We start from the raw sequence: 19843 nt of genomic DNA on the forward strand, positions 1-19843 counted from the left end.
TCACTCCGAGTTTTATGCAGTTAGTCCTGATGTGACTGTGAACTACTTGTTGGCTGCAAATGAGAAGGGTGGCTTTACATACAATACATGCCCTTGCTTCTTATATGTATCATTATTCACATCAAAACACTTCCCTGCTGTTTTGCCATTTTATCAATATTTTCTCATTTCTGTGCAACTACCTGGTTCTTAGGAGGGGTGTGCCAAGTTATGGAAAACCTTAGGTATTTTTCAGAAAAGGTACAAAAAACATAAAAAGGCAGCAAATGTCAATGCATGTTGGACCTTCCTTTGAAAATCAGGACATGCGAGTTATGTGTATTCATTCACTTGCGAGGAAAACCTAAGCAAGGTATGTCCTCACATACCAAATGTTTGTGAGTTACTGGCACAACATGATTTCAGAGTACTTGTGAGAAAAACCAAGGAAGGCACGCACTTGCAAATAAAGAAATGCTCACAAGACAGGGGTGTGACATTCTTGAAGACTACTCATGTAAAAAAATCTAAGGAGAATATGCATTCACATACAAAATACTCGCAAGTTACTGCTGCCACCTAACACCTGTGAGAGAAAACTCCATGAGTGGCCATTCTTCAGAACATTGTCAAATGTTGTGAACTGCTGATGTTCAAAACTCAGCAAGAGTATGCATGCATACGATAAACTTTGCACACCCCTACGTTTTAGGAGGTTCAGGCTTTTTTATTGTTTTGTGGGTGGGATATTCTGTCACAAACACAGTGGTTGCCCCATCAGCGGTATTATAACGGCTTTATAGCCTACTGGACTCGTAGTACTGGAAATGGGATATTCGTCATATTTTGGCAAATAGCTCAGCTGTGAGGCTTTAAATAGGACACTTTATTTCAGCTCATGTTAGTTCAGTTACTCGTCTTTATATCTTGGTAAATGTATTCAGTTGCAACTGATTTTTGGTCCTGACTTAATGTTATTGTACGCTTGATTGATGAATTTGTGGTTTGGTTGTTGGATACTATTTGTCTTTAATGAATCCCTCATCCACAGGCCCTGCCGCCTGGTGCACTTCAACCTTTACCAAAGAGGCCAGCACTTGAAAAAAACAATGGTGCCGCCACCATCTTTAACCCAACTGTTTTCCACTACCAACAGGCTCTAGCTAACATGCAGCTGCAACATCATACATTTATCCCAACAGGTATGTAATTACCTTCAATTCAGTTGCTTTACAACTAAAAAGACAACAAGTAAAGTCCTACTTTGGATACACTTTTAAAATAAGTCGAATATGTTGATCTACAGTAATATGTAAACTTGCTTGAAGGAAATAAGACTATTCTGTGCCCTTTCTTTAATTATCTGATAGTATCGAGTTTCCCAGTACTGGTATTTAAACAGTTGAATTAAAAAATGCTGTAATTCCTGTGTCTCATAGTTGGCCAATCCTACGGTTACCAGATGGCCCCATTCAACAGGCTTGTCTTTACAGTTCTGGACTTTCCATTTACAAATTGTTGCTTGCATGTGTGTTAGACCTATTGAGATGAACAATTAATATATAGCACCCACAATGCACTGTTTTTACAAAGTACAATTTTCCAGTCGTGGATTTTCTTTTCATAAAACACTGTTTTTATTTTTGTAATTCTTAGTGGTTAAACCCTGATCACAGGCACATTAATTCACTAATATATCAGACGAGTACAAGACTGGAGACATGGCCTGGTGGCACAGTCACCTGGTAACCCTAGTAAAACTCCAATTTAATTCTTTGACTCTTGGGTGTAATAATGGATTGTGCAGTATTTTTGCTGAATTGTGAAATATTTATCATGTTCCCCATTTACCGGTCGTCCTAAAGTTCTTTTTCAGACTTATTATCACCAAAGAAGACCGTCGACATACACCTGTCAAAATACTAGAATCAAATATTTCCCAACCTAAGTGGTCTGTTTTCAGTGACTTCAGTTTTCACCATTCTGGATCTGTTGCATTGTTCACTCCTGGCATTAAAACGATTCATTAAAACCATTGTAATGTTAAAACTGTATTGTGTCTTCAAGGCCCTTCCATGAAAAGTACCAATTAGACATTAGTAGCTGCATGGTCCATAGTCCAGCACGGCAGAGGACAAGAATCTGTTTTTTTTTATTTTTTTAGTTAAGGTTATCACCAATAGCACCAACTTACTCATCTGTATGGTGATATGTTTTCACTGGGATAGGTCTCAATCGAATTTTGAGCAAAAATTAAATAGCATGTATTACAGCAAATACCTATGCTGCCCTTGCTCTGCCACAGAAAAGAGACTTGACATGCTACCGAGTGTTCTGAAAAACGGGATTTCTTTGCAATTTGACTGACCGGGTTGGCTATTTCCTTATGTTTTCACGATGTTCAAAATATAACAAATGGGCACATATATTTTCTAGACGTTTTGTTTCGTGTACTCACTAGAGGGGACACGAAAAAACACGTCTCATTTGTAATAATTCAGCAAACAGGTACAGGATTATAAACTGAGTAATACTGTTAATACTGGACTTCAGCTATGTTTAATCTCCATGGACGGCACGAGAATGTTCACTTCCAAAACTGAGCTTTACTAATCAGGATAATGGATTTTGAAATTAAATTTTTTCGGTGACTAACACAAACGGTACACTTTCTTCATCCCGAATGGAGATTGAAAATCAATTTCTGTGACATAAATAAACGTGTATTTTTTAGGGCTCCGATATCAGCTCTTTGAACGAGCTCGAGGCGACAGCCTTGCTCTGAGAAACAAAACCAAAGTCTGTTTCTGCCCAAGAATCTAAGAATTATTTTGGAAACTGGAGGCCTACGCTATATGTACTCTTAGCAAATGCAGTTTGAAACAGCCGTTGTGCATGCGCTAAAAACACTGAATGAATGCTGCAAAGAAAATGACATGCTTTTAGTTACAGATCTTTCTAACCCTAAAGCTTGACTAATGGACTGTCCCTCTGTTCATCTTTCCACGCTTCACTGCATGATGTACAGGGTCAGTACTGTGCATGACTCCCTCTGCAAGCGTTGGTAGGTTTTTCTATACAATCTCCTACACTGAAACTTGGCCTTGCTTCCTTGTTCTTTAGTGATGTTTTCTCTTTAAATGCTAACAATGCTAACTTGTTTTCTGGCATTTGATCCTGGGAACCTCAGTTATAACAAAAAGTATGATTCGCGGCATTTGTCCTCTGCATCTAATAATGCATGCTGTTGTCATCAGGAAGGCTCCCAAGGCAATGTCCTTTGTTGATTTTTATGCCACTATAATACCTGGCTGCCTGACTGTGCAGCTCTTGAACGTTGGACAAAGGACGAGCTCTGTGAAACACGTAGTTTTCGTGGAGACGCAATGCTGTTACTTGTCGACAAACGGCATAGATAAGGCACAGACTAGCATGAAAAGAGAGTTGAACATTCACATTCCAGATCCCAGCTCCTCTGTTGGGAAGAACATGCAATGGTTCCCAACCTGTGGTCCGGGGTCCCCTGGGGGTCCGTGAAACCTCAGGGGGTCCGCGACTGCTTAGAAAATTAAATAATATTAACAGATTAGGGCCCCCAGCTTTCAGTAATGACTCAGTGGGGGTGGGGGATCCCCGGATTCCAATTAGGATTCAGTGGGGGTCCCCGGGTTCCAGTAATGATAAAGTGGGGGTCCACAGAAGTCAAAAGCTTGGGAACCACTGCCCTACAGCAATTAGTTGCGACTGGTCAGCATGCATCAAGGTATAGAAGCCAGCATAACTGGGTCTTCTGGTCGGTCGTCTGTTGCTTGATGGAGGACACTTGTCAAATTGTGGACGCTCAGCTACCCTACCTAAGACTGCAGAGGATGTGACAAGACTTGTTTTTACTGGGTGTAATTTGACAGCAATATATAGTTCAGAAGATGTGTAAGTAACCAATAGAAACGGATGAAAATTTGAAATATAATGCCAAAAGGGTTCAGAAACTATGAGCAAAAAGTCAAGGGCTAGTTAGTTTCTTAGGGCCATATGTATGAACACATTTTCCCATAGACACAAAATGGGTAAAACCCTTTGATACATCTAGCCCCTAGTTTGGTTCTGATGTGGCAGTGTGGTCAGTGGCTGCTTGGAGAAGTCAAGAAGGTCATGCAGGATGCTCCAGCAGGCCAGTTTCTGAACTGATTAAGAACACCCCTGTGTCCAGAGACTGTATGATGGTACAACACATGCGGGAACCACGCGTGCCTTAACAACTGGTCAGAAAAACGACCGCATTGTTTCCACGCATGGCTTTACCACACATGCCTTTACAACGATTTTTTGTTGTAAAAGCATGCCTAGTAAAGGCATGTGTGGGAATGCCATGCGTGGTTCTATCATGCCATCCCCCACCAGCCCTAACGCTCAAAAGTACCCCACCCCTAATACTTAAACTACCCCGAACCCCCCACCAACCCTAAAAACAAAACTAAGCTGACCCACCCGGCCCCTAAAAACAAAACTATCCCGACCTGCCCTAAAAACAAAACTGCTCCGACGCCTGCACCCCGCCCCTGAAAACTGAACTACAAAGACATCTACACCCACCCTGAGCTCTAAAACTACTTGAATAAAAAAAAAAAATTACCCTGACCTCCGCCACCCACTGCTAAAAATTGAACTACCCCAACACCCTCACCCACCCTGAGCCCTAAAACATTCCAGACCCCACATGCCCTAAAGACAAAACTACACCGACGCCCCACCTGCCCAAAAAAGAAAAGTACCTGACCCCCTCACCCCACCCCTAAAAACAAAACTAGCTCAACTCCCCCACGCGCCCTAAAGACAAAACTACCCCACCCGCCCCTAAAAACAAAACTACCCCGACTCCATCCCCCCTACCCTAAAAACAAAACTACCCAACCCTCCCACCTCACACCTAAAAACAAATATACCCTGCCCACCCTACCCCTAAAAACTGAACTACTCGACACCCGCACCCACCGTGAGCCCTAAACCCTTCCCTGAGACTCCCAACCTGCCCTAAAAACAACCGACCCCCCCCACCCACCCTAAAAACAAAACTACCCGACCCCCTGCCCTGCCCCTAAAAAAAACTAGTTCAACTCCTCCCTCACCCCAAGCCCTTAACCTACCCCAACCCTAAAAACTACCCCTGAACCTTGCCCCAGCCACACTTACCTGACCGTGCCCTCGCCTGATCCACCCAAGAAAAAAAAACACACACACCCACCCTTAAAAAAATAAAAATAAATAGCCCAACCCCCACCCCACCCCAAGCCCTTTATCAACCCCTAAAGACTAACCTCAACTTTGCACTACCCCACCACCCTAAGCCCTACCAAACACCCTCCCACCTCACCCCTAAAAAGAAAAATAGCCCTAAGCCCTTTATCTACCCACACCCCTAAAAACTATCCCCCAACCATGCCCCAACCCCACTTACCTGACCGCGTCCTCTCTCGATGCACTCTGCCTTTTTCTCCGACTTAACCACACATGTGCATAGTTCAGCACATGTGTGGTTAAGGCAGAGTAAAGGGCAGTTGTTCCAGCAAGCGTGGTTATGCTTGTGTGGGAAACGTCCAGATGATCTGTTGTCATTGAATTTTTATATATATGATTGCAATAGAAGAAATGCAGCAGTAGGTTTTGGACACACCTCCTGTTTAGCAGCACTTTGCTTTTAATCATATTAATTATGCATCAGCTGATTGTATTGCATCTTGTGAGGGAGACCTCTTGTGTGTTTGAATGTTTGGGTGGTGATCAGATACCATGGAGCAGCCAGAAACCATTTGATTAGCAGCCCTCCAGGCTTTGAAGCAACTACACTTCCATTCCTCCTCCCAGGCATTTTTTCTGGTGAGGTTAATGGCCATTTCCCCTCAAGATAATTACAGGAACATTTAGACTCAGTTAGACGCGAGACGCCTTGTGCACAGTTTCATTTGCAGATCAGTATGACCCATGGGAATCAAGGGCCCAGTGCATAAAATATGATAAACTGAGCCTTTTTGAGAGATGCTCAAGATCATGTAGAAGATGTAGGGATCTGTTAAAATGTGACAGATATTACCATTGCCCACACAAGTGCTTGAAGCATACTTGAAGGAAAGTCTTTGTGTGATGATGGGAAGACTGCTTCCCAGGAATCCCAACATACTTTTTGTTACATCACAAGGCTAAAGTTTTGACACACCCGTATGGATCTCAGAATAATGAAAGATTTCAGGAGAGCATGTACAATGTGTTTGTTTCAAGATGAAATTTCTAAGAAACCATCCAAAGTGAACAGACTTGTATGAGGTACTTAGAAAATGTAAGACAGTAGTGAAAGAATGCTTTAGAATGCCTCTGAATATAAAGAAAGTTAACTGAGTTAAATAACCACTGTGCCCATTGTCTACTGAGAAAATAATTTGTTGAAATAGGATTGTGATTACAAAATTGAATGTCCAAGGAGATGATCCAAACTTCAAGGTTTTGATGTTTTTCCTTCGTTCTTCATTTCTGCCTGCTTAGCTAGTTCCCTTCTAATTGCCATACCATGACATAACAGAAGTGGAACATGGAAAAGAAACATTACTTTTGCTCTCTTCATTTTAAGTTCTAAACCTCTTTCAAGTGATATGGAGGGTGAATCAAGTGATATGGAAGAATAGCTGGAAACGTCCACATTGGAAGTACAGATTAGTTGCCAGCACAAGAGGGACCCCTTTCACAATAAGCTCAGGTGGTTCAACCCTAAAAATATGGTGTACTGAAAAGACCAGATCCAAGTGGTGTACATGTGCCTAGCAAAATAATGTTAGAATGTACAAACAGTTAATTATGCACATTGGTAGGATGTTAGGAGCAAAGGAATACAGTATACAATTTGCTTTACACCAGGTTGCCTCATTGCGCACACTGTGCGTGGTAGGGTTTCCATTGGCATTATCCTTTTTTATTGGTTGAATTTCATACAGTTCCAAGATATATAGATGAGCAGCAGTTTTCTAATTTCCCTTAATGTGAGTGGCGGCATGATGTGTGTATGTTAAATGACGCATCAAGGATGTTTGTCAGCATGCTGCACAGTCAATCTCACAATGTGCCTACGAGGCACCCAGGATAGTGGTGCAAGTTTCTGTTCTGACATGTGACTACCAATATATATATGTGTGTGTGTGTGTGTGTGTGTGTGTGTGTGTGTCTGTGTGTGTGTGTGTCTGTGTGTGTGTGTGTGTGTGTGTGTGGTCAAAATAACATTACAGTTAGGTGAAGTGTTCAGTAACAGCGTAACATTTAAAAATCTCATAATCCAGTGAAATTCACCAGTTAAGGTTATAGTTACCTCAAGTAACTATAACTTGTGCCTCCCCCACAGCCCCCAAGGTACTGTTAAGTGGGTGCCCCAGGTGGACAGCGAGGCATCCACCCGGAGCACCTAGGAACCCTGGGGGATGGGGAGCCCCCGGGCTACTATTGGCTCAGGGAGGAGGGCCACACACTCCTCCTCCCCCTTAAGAAAAAATGAAGGCTCCAGGGAATGGGGTCATCGGGGCCCATAGTGGCTGGGGGAAAGGTGCTGTGTGCCCGCGTGTCTACCAATATATAAATGTGTGTGTGTGTGTGTGTATGTAGCTATCTATATACACACACACCAAAGGTCAAAATAACATTACAGTTAGGTGAAATGTTCAGTAACAGCGTAACATTTAAAAATCTCATAATCCACTGAAATTCACCAGTTAAGGTTATAGTTACCTCAAGTAACTATAACTCTTGCCTCCCCCACAGCCCCCAAGGTACTGTTAAGTGGGTACCCCAGGTGGACAGTGAGGCATCCACCCGGAGCATCTAGGAACCCTGGGGGATGGGGAGCACCCGGTCTACTATTGGCTCTGGGAGGAGGGCCACACACTCCTCCTCCCCCTTAAGAAAAAATGAAGGCTCCAGGGAATGGGGTCCTCGGGGCCCATAGTGGCTGGGGGAAAGGTGCTGCGTGCCCCCCCTTAATAAAAATAATTAAGGCCCCCAGGTGATGGGGTCCCCAGGACCTATAGTGGTGTAGGGAGGAGAGCAACACCCCCCCTCCCCTTTAAAAATGTCTTGGCTTGGGATGGGCCCTCCGGGGCCATACAAAAAAAGAAAGTCCCATTTAATGGGGTCTCCCAGGCCCCAAAAGGGTCGGGACGGGGAGGCCACATGTCCCCCTCCCCTTAAAAAAAAAAATAAAGGTCCTGTGGGATGGGAATCCCCGGGCCATAAAGGCTTGGGGAGTGGGGCCCGGTGCCCTCTTTCCTTAAAAAAAAACAAAGAAAGGCTCAGGGGATAGGGTCCCTGGGGCCATACAAACTCAGGGAGGAGGACTGTGCACCCCCTCCCTGTGAAAAAATAAATACAAATACAGCACCGGGGTTGGGGTCCCCAGGGCCTGTAGTGGCAAAGGGAGGGAAGGCATGTGCCCCTTTCTCTTTATTAAAAAATAAAGACCCTGTGGGAATGTGGTCCCTGGTCTTGCAAAATTCAGGGTGGGGGTACGTGCGCTCCTGTCCCCTTAATAACAAAAATACAGCTCAGGGGATCGGGCCGTCGGGGCCTGTAATAGCTTGGGAAGTGAGTTGCGCTTCCTCTCCCCTTTTTTGACAAATTGGCTCTAGGGGATCGGGTCTGCCTGAGAGTAGCCAGAAACTGCGAGACCACTTGCATGTTGTGCATGCTAGAAGGCTGTTTGTTCCATGGGATCGACTGCTGGAAATGGTTTGGATGCAGGGCCTGTGCAGCCAACCTCATGAGGTGCATGGCCAAAGGCCTTATGCAGTGGGGGGAGAGGGGGTTGAACACGCGGCTAGCCACCAGGCCTGGCCCTGCACCAATGCCACGCCACACAGGGGCAAAGGCCGTGCGCAGTATGGGGTTGCCTGCTTGCAACGAGTTGAGATACTCTGAGCCCCATAGTGGCCCAGGGAGGAGGGCTGTGTGCCTCCGTCACCTTAATTAAGCAAAAGGTCCGGGGGTGGTGTCCCTGGGGCCTGCAAAGGCTCAATCGGAGGGGGGTATGCGCCCCTCCCCTAATTTTAATAAATCTGCTCTGGTGGATGGGGCCTGGCTCAGTGAGAGGGGTTGGTTCTCCATGCATTGCTAATTACCTCATTTACATCACTCATGACATGTTCCATGATATTGTTGATAACAGTGCAACATCTGAAACTGCATCATTGACGACCACACTGTTTGTGGGGTTGTAAGTTTTATAGTTACTTTAGGGCACTGGTTATAGTTACTTGAGATAAGTGAATTTCTTTGGTTTTGTTAGTTTAAAACGGTATGTTTTAACTGACTTTTATAGATATATAGATTGATAGTTTTTAGAATCAGACAATGGAATCTTGTTTGAGAAATGAAAACCAGTACATTGTGTGTGTTTGTGTGTGTTTCTGTGTCTCTGTGCATATAGATATATATATCTCTATACACACACACTCCACACTAAGTATATTGTGTGACTACTACACAGTTTGTAAATGATGAGCTCTTTCTTTTGAGGATCAAAAATATTTGTATATCTGGGTGGTTGGTTATGAGGCACTCTCACAAGAGTCCCTCAAACCAAGTTTAAATAAAAATAGAGTATTCTCATTGGCCCAGGGGGCTTTTTGCCCTAGGGCCATTCACTCCCACATGTCAGGCTCCCGCGTGAGAGAGCGCTCGAATTCACTGTCTGCAACATGAGAAAAATGTTTCAGGCAGGCATTATAAGGACTCGGGCACTTCTTCCCCTGACCTGAGTTTAGTTTAATAAATATATAGGGGTAGGGTAGGGGCCAATAACACTCTAAACTGTATGTACAGTCGCCAAAGGTAGACAAGCACAAATGTCCATCTGGACTCAGTTTTTGTGGCTTGGAAGCTATGTGTGAATTAAGGTAGACTGTGCTGTGGGAAACGTAAGTGTCATTGTGTACCCTTGCTTTAGATTCAGCCAAGCATCAATTTGTTGACTGGAAAGATTAGTAGCTTAAGTAACCTCTGGCCCGGTAAGAGTTTAGTCTACAGTGCTTCATGCTCATCATCACGAAAAGGGAAATGTGGAATGTGATGCTGTGTCCAGTTTCTGCTACCGGTTGTTATTGATAGACTTTGGCATTAAACCACCCTGATGTGCTTCCATTGCAAAGAGGAGTCTGTCATATCCCAGTATGGTTGATCACAGCAGAGCAGCTGGAGGCAGCTGCTTATACCACACATGGAGCCATAACAACGTATTAATTGCCTTTTAATATTGAAATCAGTCCATTTTTCATTTGACACCCTGGTAATTCAACAGATAGAGGAGATGATAGGAGAGGCTTTTCTTTAGAGATGATTGCATTTGAGTTTCACTGAGGGCATATATTGCATAAAGTAGACCCATCAGCTTTTTGAGCAACATGTGACCTGCCGCCAGTGTATCCAATGAGAAAAACAAATGGCCATCGTGGCACACCCAAATATCTATACAGAGAAGAAATGACAAATATATTCAGAGCTCACAAAAAAAGTGGCACAACCAACAGAGATGCACTAATCCCTATTTGCTAACTATTTGATGTTTGCACCCCGGTAATCACTGATATCATGCTGAGGACTTGAGATTCAACACCGTAAGGACCTTAATATCGTTTATATGACATAAGGTTGTGCTACAAGGACCTACTAAAGTGAAGCAAGAAACTAATTTAGCAGGAATTATATAAAATGTTGTTTGATGTACTGTAAAAGAGTGTTGGTAGGGCGGACTCCATTTCAGTGTTGAATGTTACACTGTGTTTTATTGTTGTGTTTCTGTCTGCATGATTGTACGAGGCACATACAATTTCAGAAAGTAGATGTTTTTATTTCTTTCCAAGTATACCTTAAGTGTTGCCCTTGGGCATAGGTGATCGTTTGCTTTAATGGGATTTTCTGATCCCTCTGTATTCATTGAGACATCTGGGTTTATAAAAGAAAACATACACCAATATTGCATCTGTTGGATCTGGTGAGGGGGTCAGTCAGGCTGTTCCAACTGCCTTACCACAAGCCAGAACCATGAGTGTCTTGGAAATAAGATGGACGGACAGATTCGTTTCACTATTTGCTGGTGATATTCAAATTTGAAGAGGTGAAAGCAACTCAAGACCCAGCTAGGGAGAGGGATTTAGAGAAACAGAACACTGAAGAGGTTTTATTATTTTAGGGCATGTTAGTAGACTTCCTTGCCGACCTCCAGTCTTATTACCTACCACTACAGGGTGTAGATTCTTTTAGTTTCAATTTCAAGAGAGCAGCAAACAGAACCAGTTGCTATTTTATCCGACTTGGTGGGACTAAGAACTCCCGAGACAGACCAAAGTTGGTGGCTGACAATACGTTCAGAGATCTAAGAGAGGTAGGATGTTAGTGAGAAGCGATAATACCTAATAATATGAACAATTTCTTTGAGAGGTCATTACTAAAAGGCAGGAGGGTGAGGTCTATTAATGAGTTATACGGCTGAGCTCTAAAACAACCATCTTGAGTTACAAGCAAACAAATACCGCTCCATCTTGACATATACACTAAGGAATATTTCCTTGCCAGCCGTGCTCAGCAGTTGCATGGAAACACACTTTGTCCCAGATAGTTACCCCACGGATTTCAAGAATCAAGTCTCTCTTCGGTTTCGCGAGGCAGCATGATCCACATGCAGAAGTATGCATGATTGTATGCAGCTTTTTTTTCCAGCTCACAAAGCTTTCTTCTATGAGTAAGCATTATGTACTCCTGTATAGTTCAAAAACATGTCAGGAGTAATCCAGTAGTAGGTCACAGCTACTCACTGAAACATTTTGGTTCCATGATCCTCTAATTTCTGAATAATTCTCTAATTTCCTAAACATAAATTCAGGTGTTTTCTGTGAGTGTGTATTTTTTGCAGTTTTTCGTATGTGCTCATATGATGAGACCAGACACCATTTTCAATAAACTATACGTTCTAAATATTTTCCACCACATGCATGCTTTGGAAAATTCTCTTGAAGCGCCTGTCCGAAGCTGTGTAAGGAGGGTTTTGTTAGAAGCAGGGCAGGTTCCATGAACTTTCCATAACTGTCCTTGAACAATAGAAGTGTTCCCTTTCAGTGCAGAACACTTAAGATAATTGGGTATTTCTCTTTCAATTCATTATTAAATTAGGCACAGTCAGTAACAGCAATTTAGTTATTGACAACTTTGATCACCTACCAGAGCCATTAATAGAGCCATAAAAAAATCTCCCCGTTATGAAAATCTTTACCTTGCAGTAAAACTGACCTTAAAACATATGTTTCAGTAGCTCATAGACCTATTTTGTAATAAACTCCCTACTTCATTAAAAAGTTGTTTTCCATTTACAAGTGAATGGAATTTCACCTTATTGTATGTTAAAGAATTTTTAAAGCACACTGCTACCCTTAGGTCCTGGCGCTAAATAGTAAAATCTTATAACGGATAGAGCAGAAGAAAGCAACCGTTCTAGGTCTTAAGTCTCTTTCCAATAGTGAAGTGGTTTGTCTCATTTCTTAATCGATAAGGCAGTGAGGGCCACTTCTCAGCAGCAAGGGCATGCACTCTGTAAAATGAGGGACTAGGTCTAATGAGGTGGTTGAGGAGAAGAGGCTACATGATGGGGGCAGTACTAGCTTCATTCAGCTTGTGAGTATGCAGGCTCTTTGTGTCAGCGATATTCTAGACGATTTACTGAGATGGTTGTTATTTTAAAGACTTGGATGTTGTAAAACAAAGACAGAGCTGGGCTTTTTCCTCACTTATTGCATATTTATGTGAAATTATATGACTGGAATGAAATGTTCTTTAAAATGTTCACATATTTGGGAAACTCTTTTTTTAGATTTAAGCGGCCAAATTAAAAGACATTGTCTGTGTTCAGTTACATCACATTTTTCTTTATTTGTCATTACAAGTGGTTGCCAGTCTAAGCCAATGCAATGCAACATGTAGTACTGACTGTACAATCCTCATTGCGAAAGACGACACTGGCCAGTCTCTGGCTGCCATAAGAAAATGGGATTTTTAAACCAATTGCATTGGTCTTATTTGCCTTGACCAATGTTTTCATGAGCATAGCTTCTGCAGTTTCCTTTCTAGTTAACCATGCTGTAGCTTACTTCTTCCTCCAGTACTCCTGACCACTGATGATAGTAACTCACTTGATCCATACCTCCATCGGACAGACGTGGCAGCTGCACCTCAATGAGAAATAAACTTAAGATGAGGAGGACATCTCTGGACAAAGAGGGCACTTTTAACCAAAAAGGTGGTAGTGGGATGGGCATATCACAGAGCCCTAAGAGCAGTAGAAACATTGTTTACTTTACTCTTCTATTAAAAATTGAAAGTAAAAGGTTGAACAGACACCCAGTTGCTGCCCATAATATTCTGATCAATGTTGTTCCTAAAGGGTTGCAGTCAAGAGAACATTATTTATATCCTAGGTGTAGTAAAATGCATTATTTATTGTACTGTCTTATTAATGATTGCCTTGGTAGGATAGAAGGATCACCCACTTTCTATCCAGAATATGCCCTATAATTGTATTTCCATAGGGAAAGAAGGACTGACCTTTATCAGTATTGCTTTTTCCTATCAACTAATGTAATAGTGCAGAAGCACATTAACAGCAATAAGACGGGGTCTATGTATTTATATTGCTTAATATTACTTTAAGGAATAATAAAAACCTCACTTTGCTAGGGCAGCCGATCCTGAATATTAAACTAGAGTCACAAGCATTCCTTTAAGTTATTGGGCATAATACCAATATCCTCACATTTAAGATATTTAAATTAACCGTCAGAACTGTGATAGTTTTATTGGTGTAGAAGTAATCCAGTCAGACAGGATAAATCTTCGTTTTAAGTTTAATTAGCATATGTTTTATTTCAGTATCAATGTGCTCTCCTTAATTTCATAACCAGTATTAATAGCTAGCAAGACCTAGAGGAGTCATGTTTGAGCACACACAAAGGCTACAGGTTCTTTTGTCTTGTTAAACCCCTTGTATCCGTGATAACTAAAACAATGGAAACAATGAACAGTGGAGTAACTGCATTCTACCATAACCACACTTTGTGTGTGCAGTTTTTCCTTTGCCCTAAGTACATGTAATTGCAGAGGAATCTAGTCTTGTAGGGTGGAAGACGTGTGTTGTCTGTGGCCAACTACACACGCACACCTGTTGCTATAAAAATGTATACTGCCCCCATGTAATAAATTCGACTGAAAATGCAATGTAGTAATAATTTCATGAATGATTGATTCTTAAGGCTTGTGTTATTAAGTAGGTAAACGTTACATAGTGAATCTGTACCCTGCAGGATCAAGATAAGAATATTTACATGGCTCTGTGATTTGGCATGTTGTCACCTAAATATTGCTACTGACATCCTATGACAGATCTTATATACCTTTAATAAAAAAAAATATCATTGCTTCCCCCTTAAAATTTCGCTTAAGGGTATTGATAAAACATTTTAACAATAATTCAGGGGGAATATTAGGGTGGTTTCTCATGGTCTAGGACAATGCTCTATGTCAGTAGTTCTGCTTATTTCACAAAATTCAACCATATGATTGTGGTTTTGGCCGTGTTTGTGAAATGCAGCTTTTAGTACTTCACACTCATTGACGGTTCTCGCTTACCCCCACAGTTCCAACTTTTCTCTCCTGTGAATCTTTACCAGCTTCAATAAAGCTCCAATTGCACGTTTCTCATGTGTTCCCAACATCTTTTTCAGGAACCTATTTTGCATGACATTGAGGGAACTTCCTACCTTGTAGGCCCATAAATGCTTTTCATACAAGGCCTTTGCAAAAACATTTCCCTAACTTTAGTGCAATTTTTGCTGATCACCCCCCTTGTCTTCCATTGGGGAACAATATTGTTATGGTGTAGTCTCTCAGACTTTGAAGGGCTCCTTGTTGACATCAGGTTGTACGTTTTTAAGGCACTTCTCAAATGTGCATAATTTTCTGAAATGAGTAATGCATAAAGTTGTACCTTTGTTGGTTAGAATGCCATTTTGCTCTTAAAGTTAGGATTGATTTCATTTCATGAGAGTTGTCAAGCTATTGTTCATCGGTTGGTTACACTGGTGTGGTGAGAAACAAATGCGTCTGCAAACAAATATGCCTAAAGTTATAGATAGCTCATTATGAATAGATTAGCTAACAAAGGAGTGCTGCAATGCACTTGTCAAGGCAGTGAAGCCTCTACCCAAAATAATTTATTAAGTTATCAAACAGTTCTTAAATATGAACATGTTCAGCATGTAAAGTAAATATATTATTTGCTGACAAAGTACAAGCAATACAGAGAGGCATTGCCTCCCTACTGAGCAATTTAAATTTCTCTTATCTATATACCACCATCAGAAGAAATACTTTTGAAATACCCAATCTAATCTTATACAGTATTCATACTCCTCTCGACCACTTTGCACTGTCATTGGTGGCACTACCCATACTGGTACTGTTAGTTTACATCTGGTTCTGCCTTCACCATGCAGTACTTGCTGATTCAGCTGATTCTTCTGTTACCTAGGACCTGCCCATCATTTCAAATGAGTGTCAAGAAGCTGTGGATGGAATGTTGGAGGGATGGACTTGAATCAGAGGATTAGAACTACACAGCTCCAAGAGTGACAACATCGTCTGGTAACCCCACCATATTCTCAAGATGCCCCTACCTCTCCCAGAACTTGGGCACGATTTATAGAACATTTGTAAGACCTAAAATCAGCTTGGGTGAACAAAAGGCCACATGACAGCCTCCATTCCCAAATCTGGCACACAGAATCAGTATCAGGAGACTTTTCTCTCACAAGTTGCATTTATCAATGAGTGGTCAAATTAATGGGAAGGCCCAACAAATAAGAAGGTTTAGGCATTTTGAATGGTGCTCTACCCCAGCAAAGAGGTAGCACACTTTGATAATTGCAAGAAGAAGCAAACCCTAACCATGTGCAAGTTCAATCCGCTGGTCTTGTGGAAGACCATATGGACAACATTTTTTTGCCATAGAAAAACAGATGTGAATCACATCCATTTTTGTTAGACCTTTACTTTATGTGAAATGCATATCTCAGTAGTGTCTTAGTAACGTAGCTTGTGCATTTAGTGCATTTCTCAGATTTCCCTTAAACTTAGTATGTTTCCCCCTTCTTGTTTTTCTCAACAAAGGGCTCCATATCAATGCAACACTGTAGAATGCCAAACAAGACTTTGCCAACTCTCCACGTCCCAATCTGTCTGAGCACCAACCAGATCTACTCAAGAGAGCGATGAAAACAACAGGCATGCTCACCACAAAGTGCTTATAACAATACCACCGTTGACATTTAGTGAAAAGTTAGATCAATTTCAAACTTAAGTCCATTCGATCGAATGCATGGCTTTGTTGGTTTGTTCCATTAACTGAGACCAAAACTATGGTTTACTTTTCCAGACAAAGCATTTCATCCTCCAGCAACCTATAGATACCAATCTTGTCCCTGGGCTCACTGAGATGAGTCACATTGTTTCACTGCTTAAGTAAACAGTTTTTGAATTCACTTGTGTCTAAAACCAAAACCTCTAATACCACCCTCTTATTTGGGAAATCTCAGGAAATGTACCTTTTTAAAAATTCACCAGCTCAATAGGAAGATACAAAATGGTCATATTTGGCATGACTCAGAAACCCTTTTTTTTTACTAATTAGGTTTGACATTTCTGAAAAGATAGGAGTAAGTTCGGAGTGAGCTGCACCCATTGCTAGAATACCGTTACTCTTGCCCATGGTGTTTGATTTGTAGTGTGTGTACTGTAAGCTATATGATGTAGCACATCTTAAATTGAAAGTGCATCGAATTACCAACATATTTCTTCATGGTGTGTGGAAGAACTGAGAACTGGATCATGGTTTCAAGAATCTTGGTTCATAAATCACAACCTTGTCTGGGAAGAAATCAACAAGATTATGAACACCCATCTCACAAAGCTTGATCAAGTAACTTGAATCTTGCTATGTCTGCATGCTCCATCTAGGTCATGTGTGGTCAAACCAGTCACTTTTAGCCAAACCAACCCCATGCAGTCTTTTAATGTAATAGTTCATATGTACCTTATGACTTAGAAGGCACTGCTTGATCGCACAAAGGACATTCATGACAAACTAATTCAGGTGTCTGATAAAATGATTAATCGTGCCTTCAGTGAGAACTGCAATCCGAGTGTCTACACTGTGGTGCTGAACAATTAGGATCAGAGAGAAAGGGTTCATTTTGTGCTTATAAATGTACTAAGTGTTTAAGAATGTTTTTTTTTTTTAATTTTCTTTAATTATAATTGGCTTTTCCCCTTTTCTCTTTTTCTTTTAATGCTGTCTTGCTTTGCACTGTGATTGCATGCTGCGCCTGGTGTATCCTTCATGGTGATGTCACATGGCTTGTTGCTGTGATACCTACCACACCCCAAATCTACCATATGTTGCCATGGTTCCATTATGTTCCACCCTCCTGTATGTCGCTTCCATGGTACCCTTCTGAAAGTGCCCATGATGCATAGTGCTACGCCCACCACTGTGTCTGCAGCAACAACACCTGCCACCAGCGTCCCCTTCGCTGCAACAGCTACAGCCAATCAGGTTTGGCACTTTCAATAGATTTATTTCACATGTACAAGTCTAGATTATTATATAAATAAAAAAATAAATAAAGATACTTATATACAAATCAAGATACTCTTTGGATTGTGTTGAGCATAGAAACGTCAACTTCCTTCTCCCTATATAATCTGCTTAGCATCCTGCATAAAGGAGTTTGCTTATATACTTGGCAGAACTCCATTGGGAATGTAGCTTACCACATTGTCCTCTACATTTAAAATATATTTACCTGTATTATTCTGATTCGTTGGACTCTGCTTATAGTATACTTCTTCAGAGGCAATTCAAGAGTTTCATTATTTTCTAACATAGTTTGATATCTTTTAAAGTAGAAGGAAAAAGGTATGAATGTTGTTGCATGGGCCGCAGGTTACTGTCCGCTGGCTGGGAAATTATGCAACAAATACCTTTTGGTGCAGAGTGTAGAGGACCATTGTATCTGAATGCAAAAATAGTTATGGAGATATTGAAAGGCATCTGACAGAACCCCTTAAAGTAGCAACACATTTGGCAGAGCAGTCCCTATTCAGGAGCACCCATGTTTAGAGCCAAAGAAATCAAATAAAATCAAAATGGCCTGTGTAAGATTTATAGCATAGGAGTGTCCGAGAGGCCTGTTTGTTCCTCAGCCACTGCCTGGATGTTATTCTTGTGTATTTAACAAATCCTAAATATATATACATATATATATATATAAGCCTATCTTTAACATCAGAAACATTTCAAATAACATTATTTCTTCACATGAGGTAAAATTGGCATTTACTTATTGCCCCATTCATCAAAATCTTAAAAGTCCAACCTATTCGAACACCAACAGAAAAATGATTGGCACATGGCCACTATCAAATATTATTGCTAAGTTGATATGCTTAAATTTAACTCCTGAGTGGTGCTTTACGAGTAATGTGTAGTACCAGCAAATATTATTTCCACAATAAAAAAAAATAGGCTATTTAATAAAGTTACTAGAGTTTGCTGCCCTGGCACTTTGCATTGCATCTGTATGTACCCGCTCATGCCTTTATTGAGAGTGGTTGTTGAAAAATTGCTTAATGAATGTGCACATTCGCCTTAGCCCTCCAGTAATATGAATGAGTCACATGCTAAAATCTTTGAGAGCAGTTTACCTTCTGCTAGTTTGCTTTTTCTAAGCAATGTTCCTGAAATGTGCCATGCAAATGTACACTTCTGAAATATTCCAATATTAATATTAACACTAATATTAATAGTAATATTTCTTATTTATATTGTAATCACTATTCCCATCCCAGAATTTTATCTTCCATTTTCGGGCATGGTTACCTATACCCCTTGTGGTTGGACATCATGCTGGTTTTATAGGTTGCAGGGCAGTCATATCTTTTACCGTGCTTGCCAATCTTAACCATGTTCCCCATGTACAACATAAATATTTAATTGAAGTTACAGGGTTACCGGATGACTTCATGTTATTAGGAACACCATGCCACAGTCGTGGACCTTCATGTAGTGGTTGTATTAACAACCTAGTGCATTCTAGCTTTCATAATACTCAATAAAAAAAAAAAAAATAGGCTTAAAGTTCTGGATGAAAAAACATATTGATTAAAGTAGAAGTAGGTGGGACTATGGTGTCCCTTATGACTTAAATTCTTCTGGTAACAGTTAGAAGTACATTTAATTGTAGTAGCCCCTCTGTGACTTGCACAAAAATCTGTTTTTAGTGATGATGTGACTGTATATGAGGATAGATTTTCATATTGCTAAAACTCTCAAGTGTGCTTGTATTATCATTACTGTTAACAATATTGGGAAAGAATTGTTTGTGACTTGTAAACTGAATAAGCACATAACACATTCTTGTATTTCCGATAGCACTGTTTGTGTAACAATTATGATGCAATATAAAGAAAACAAACAATAACCTGATGAAAATATTTTAATTTCAAATCTTTTTTACTATAGATATCCCAATTATCAGTAGATGAACTGAGTAGCAGCATGTTTGTTTCACAGATGTAGATGTTTCCAATAGAACAGTAAGTTTCTTTTTTATGCTAACCTAAATAAGTCATAGCCACATTTGAAATTTCTGTATGGAGTATAACTAAATGTTCAAATTTTAAGTATCCACATAAAATTGGTGTCCCCATCAAGATTGTCTTAAGCCCTATACGTTTT

The 19843-nt window shown here is 40.9% G+C and overlaps 1 protein-coding gene across 7 annotated transcripts in view; it reads left to right on the forward strand.

Annotated features, from left to right (window-relative positions):
* MBNL3 (muscleblind like splicing regulator 3) overlaps positions 1–19843 on the forward strand; it is a 525152-nt gene that overhangs the window by 486807 nt on the left and 18502 nt on the right. For 3 of the 7 annotated variants that reach the window (XM_069212521.1, XM_069212522.1, XM_069212523.1), the window contains exons 6-8: positions 1031–1181; positions 17565–17659; positions 19628–19701. In XM_069212521.1, the coding sequence (XP_069068622.1) occupies positions 1031–1181; positions 17565–17659; positions 19628–19684 (303 nt within the window). In that variant the 3' untranslated portion in view covers positions 19685–19701. The other 4 variants (XM_069212526.1, XR_011199288.1, XM_069212525.1 and 1 more) reach the window with 4 other exon arrangements.

This window comes from Pleurodeles waltl, chromosome 2_1 (genome assembly GCF_031143425.1).
Source record: "Pleurodeles waltl isolate 20211129_DDA chromosome 2_1, aPleWal1.hap1.20221129, whole genome shotgun sequence".
Lineage (NCBI taxonomy): Eukaryota > Metazoa > Chordata > Amphibia > Caudata > Salamandridae > Pleurodeles > Pleurodeles waltl.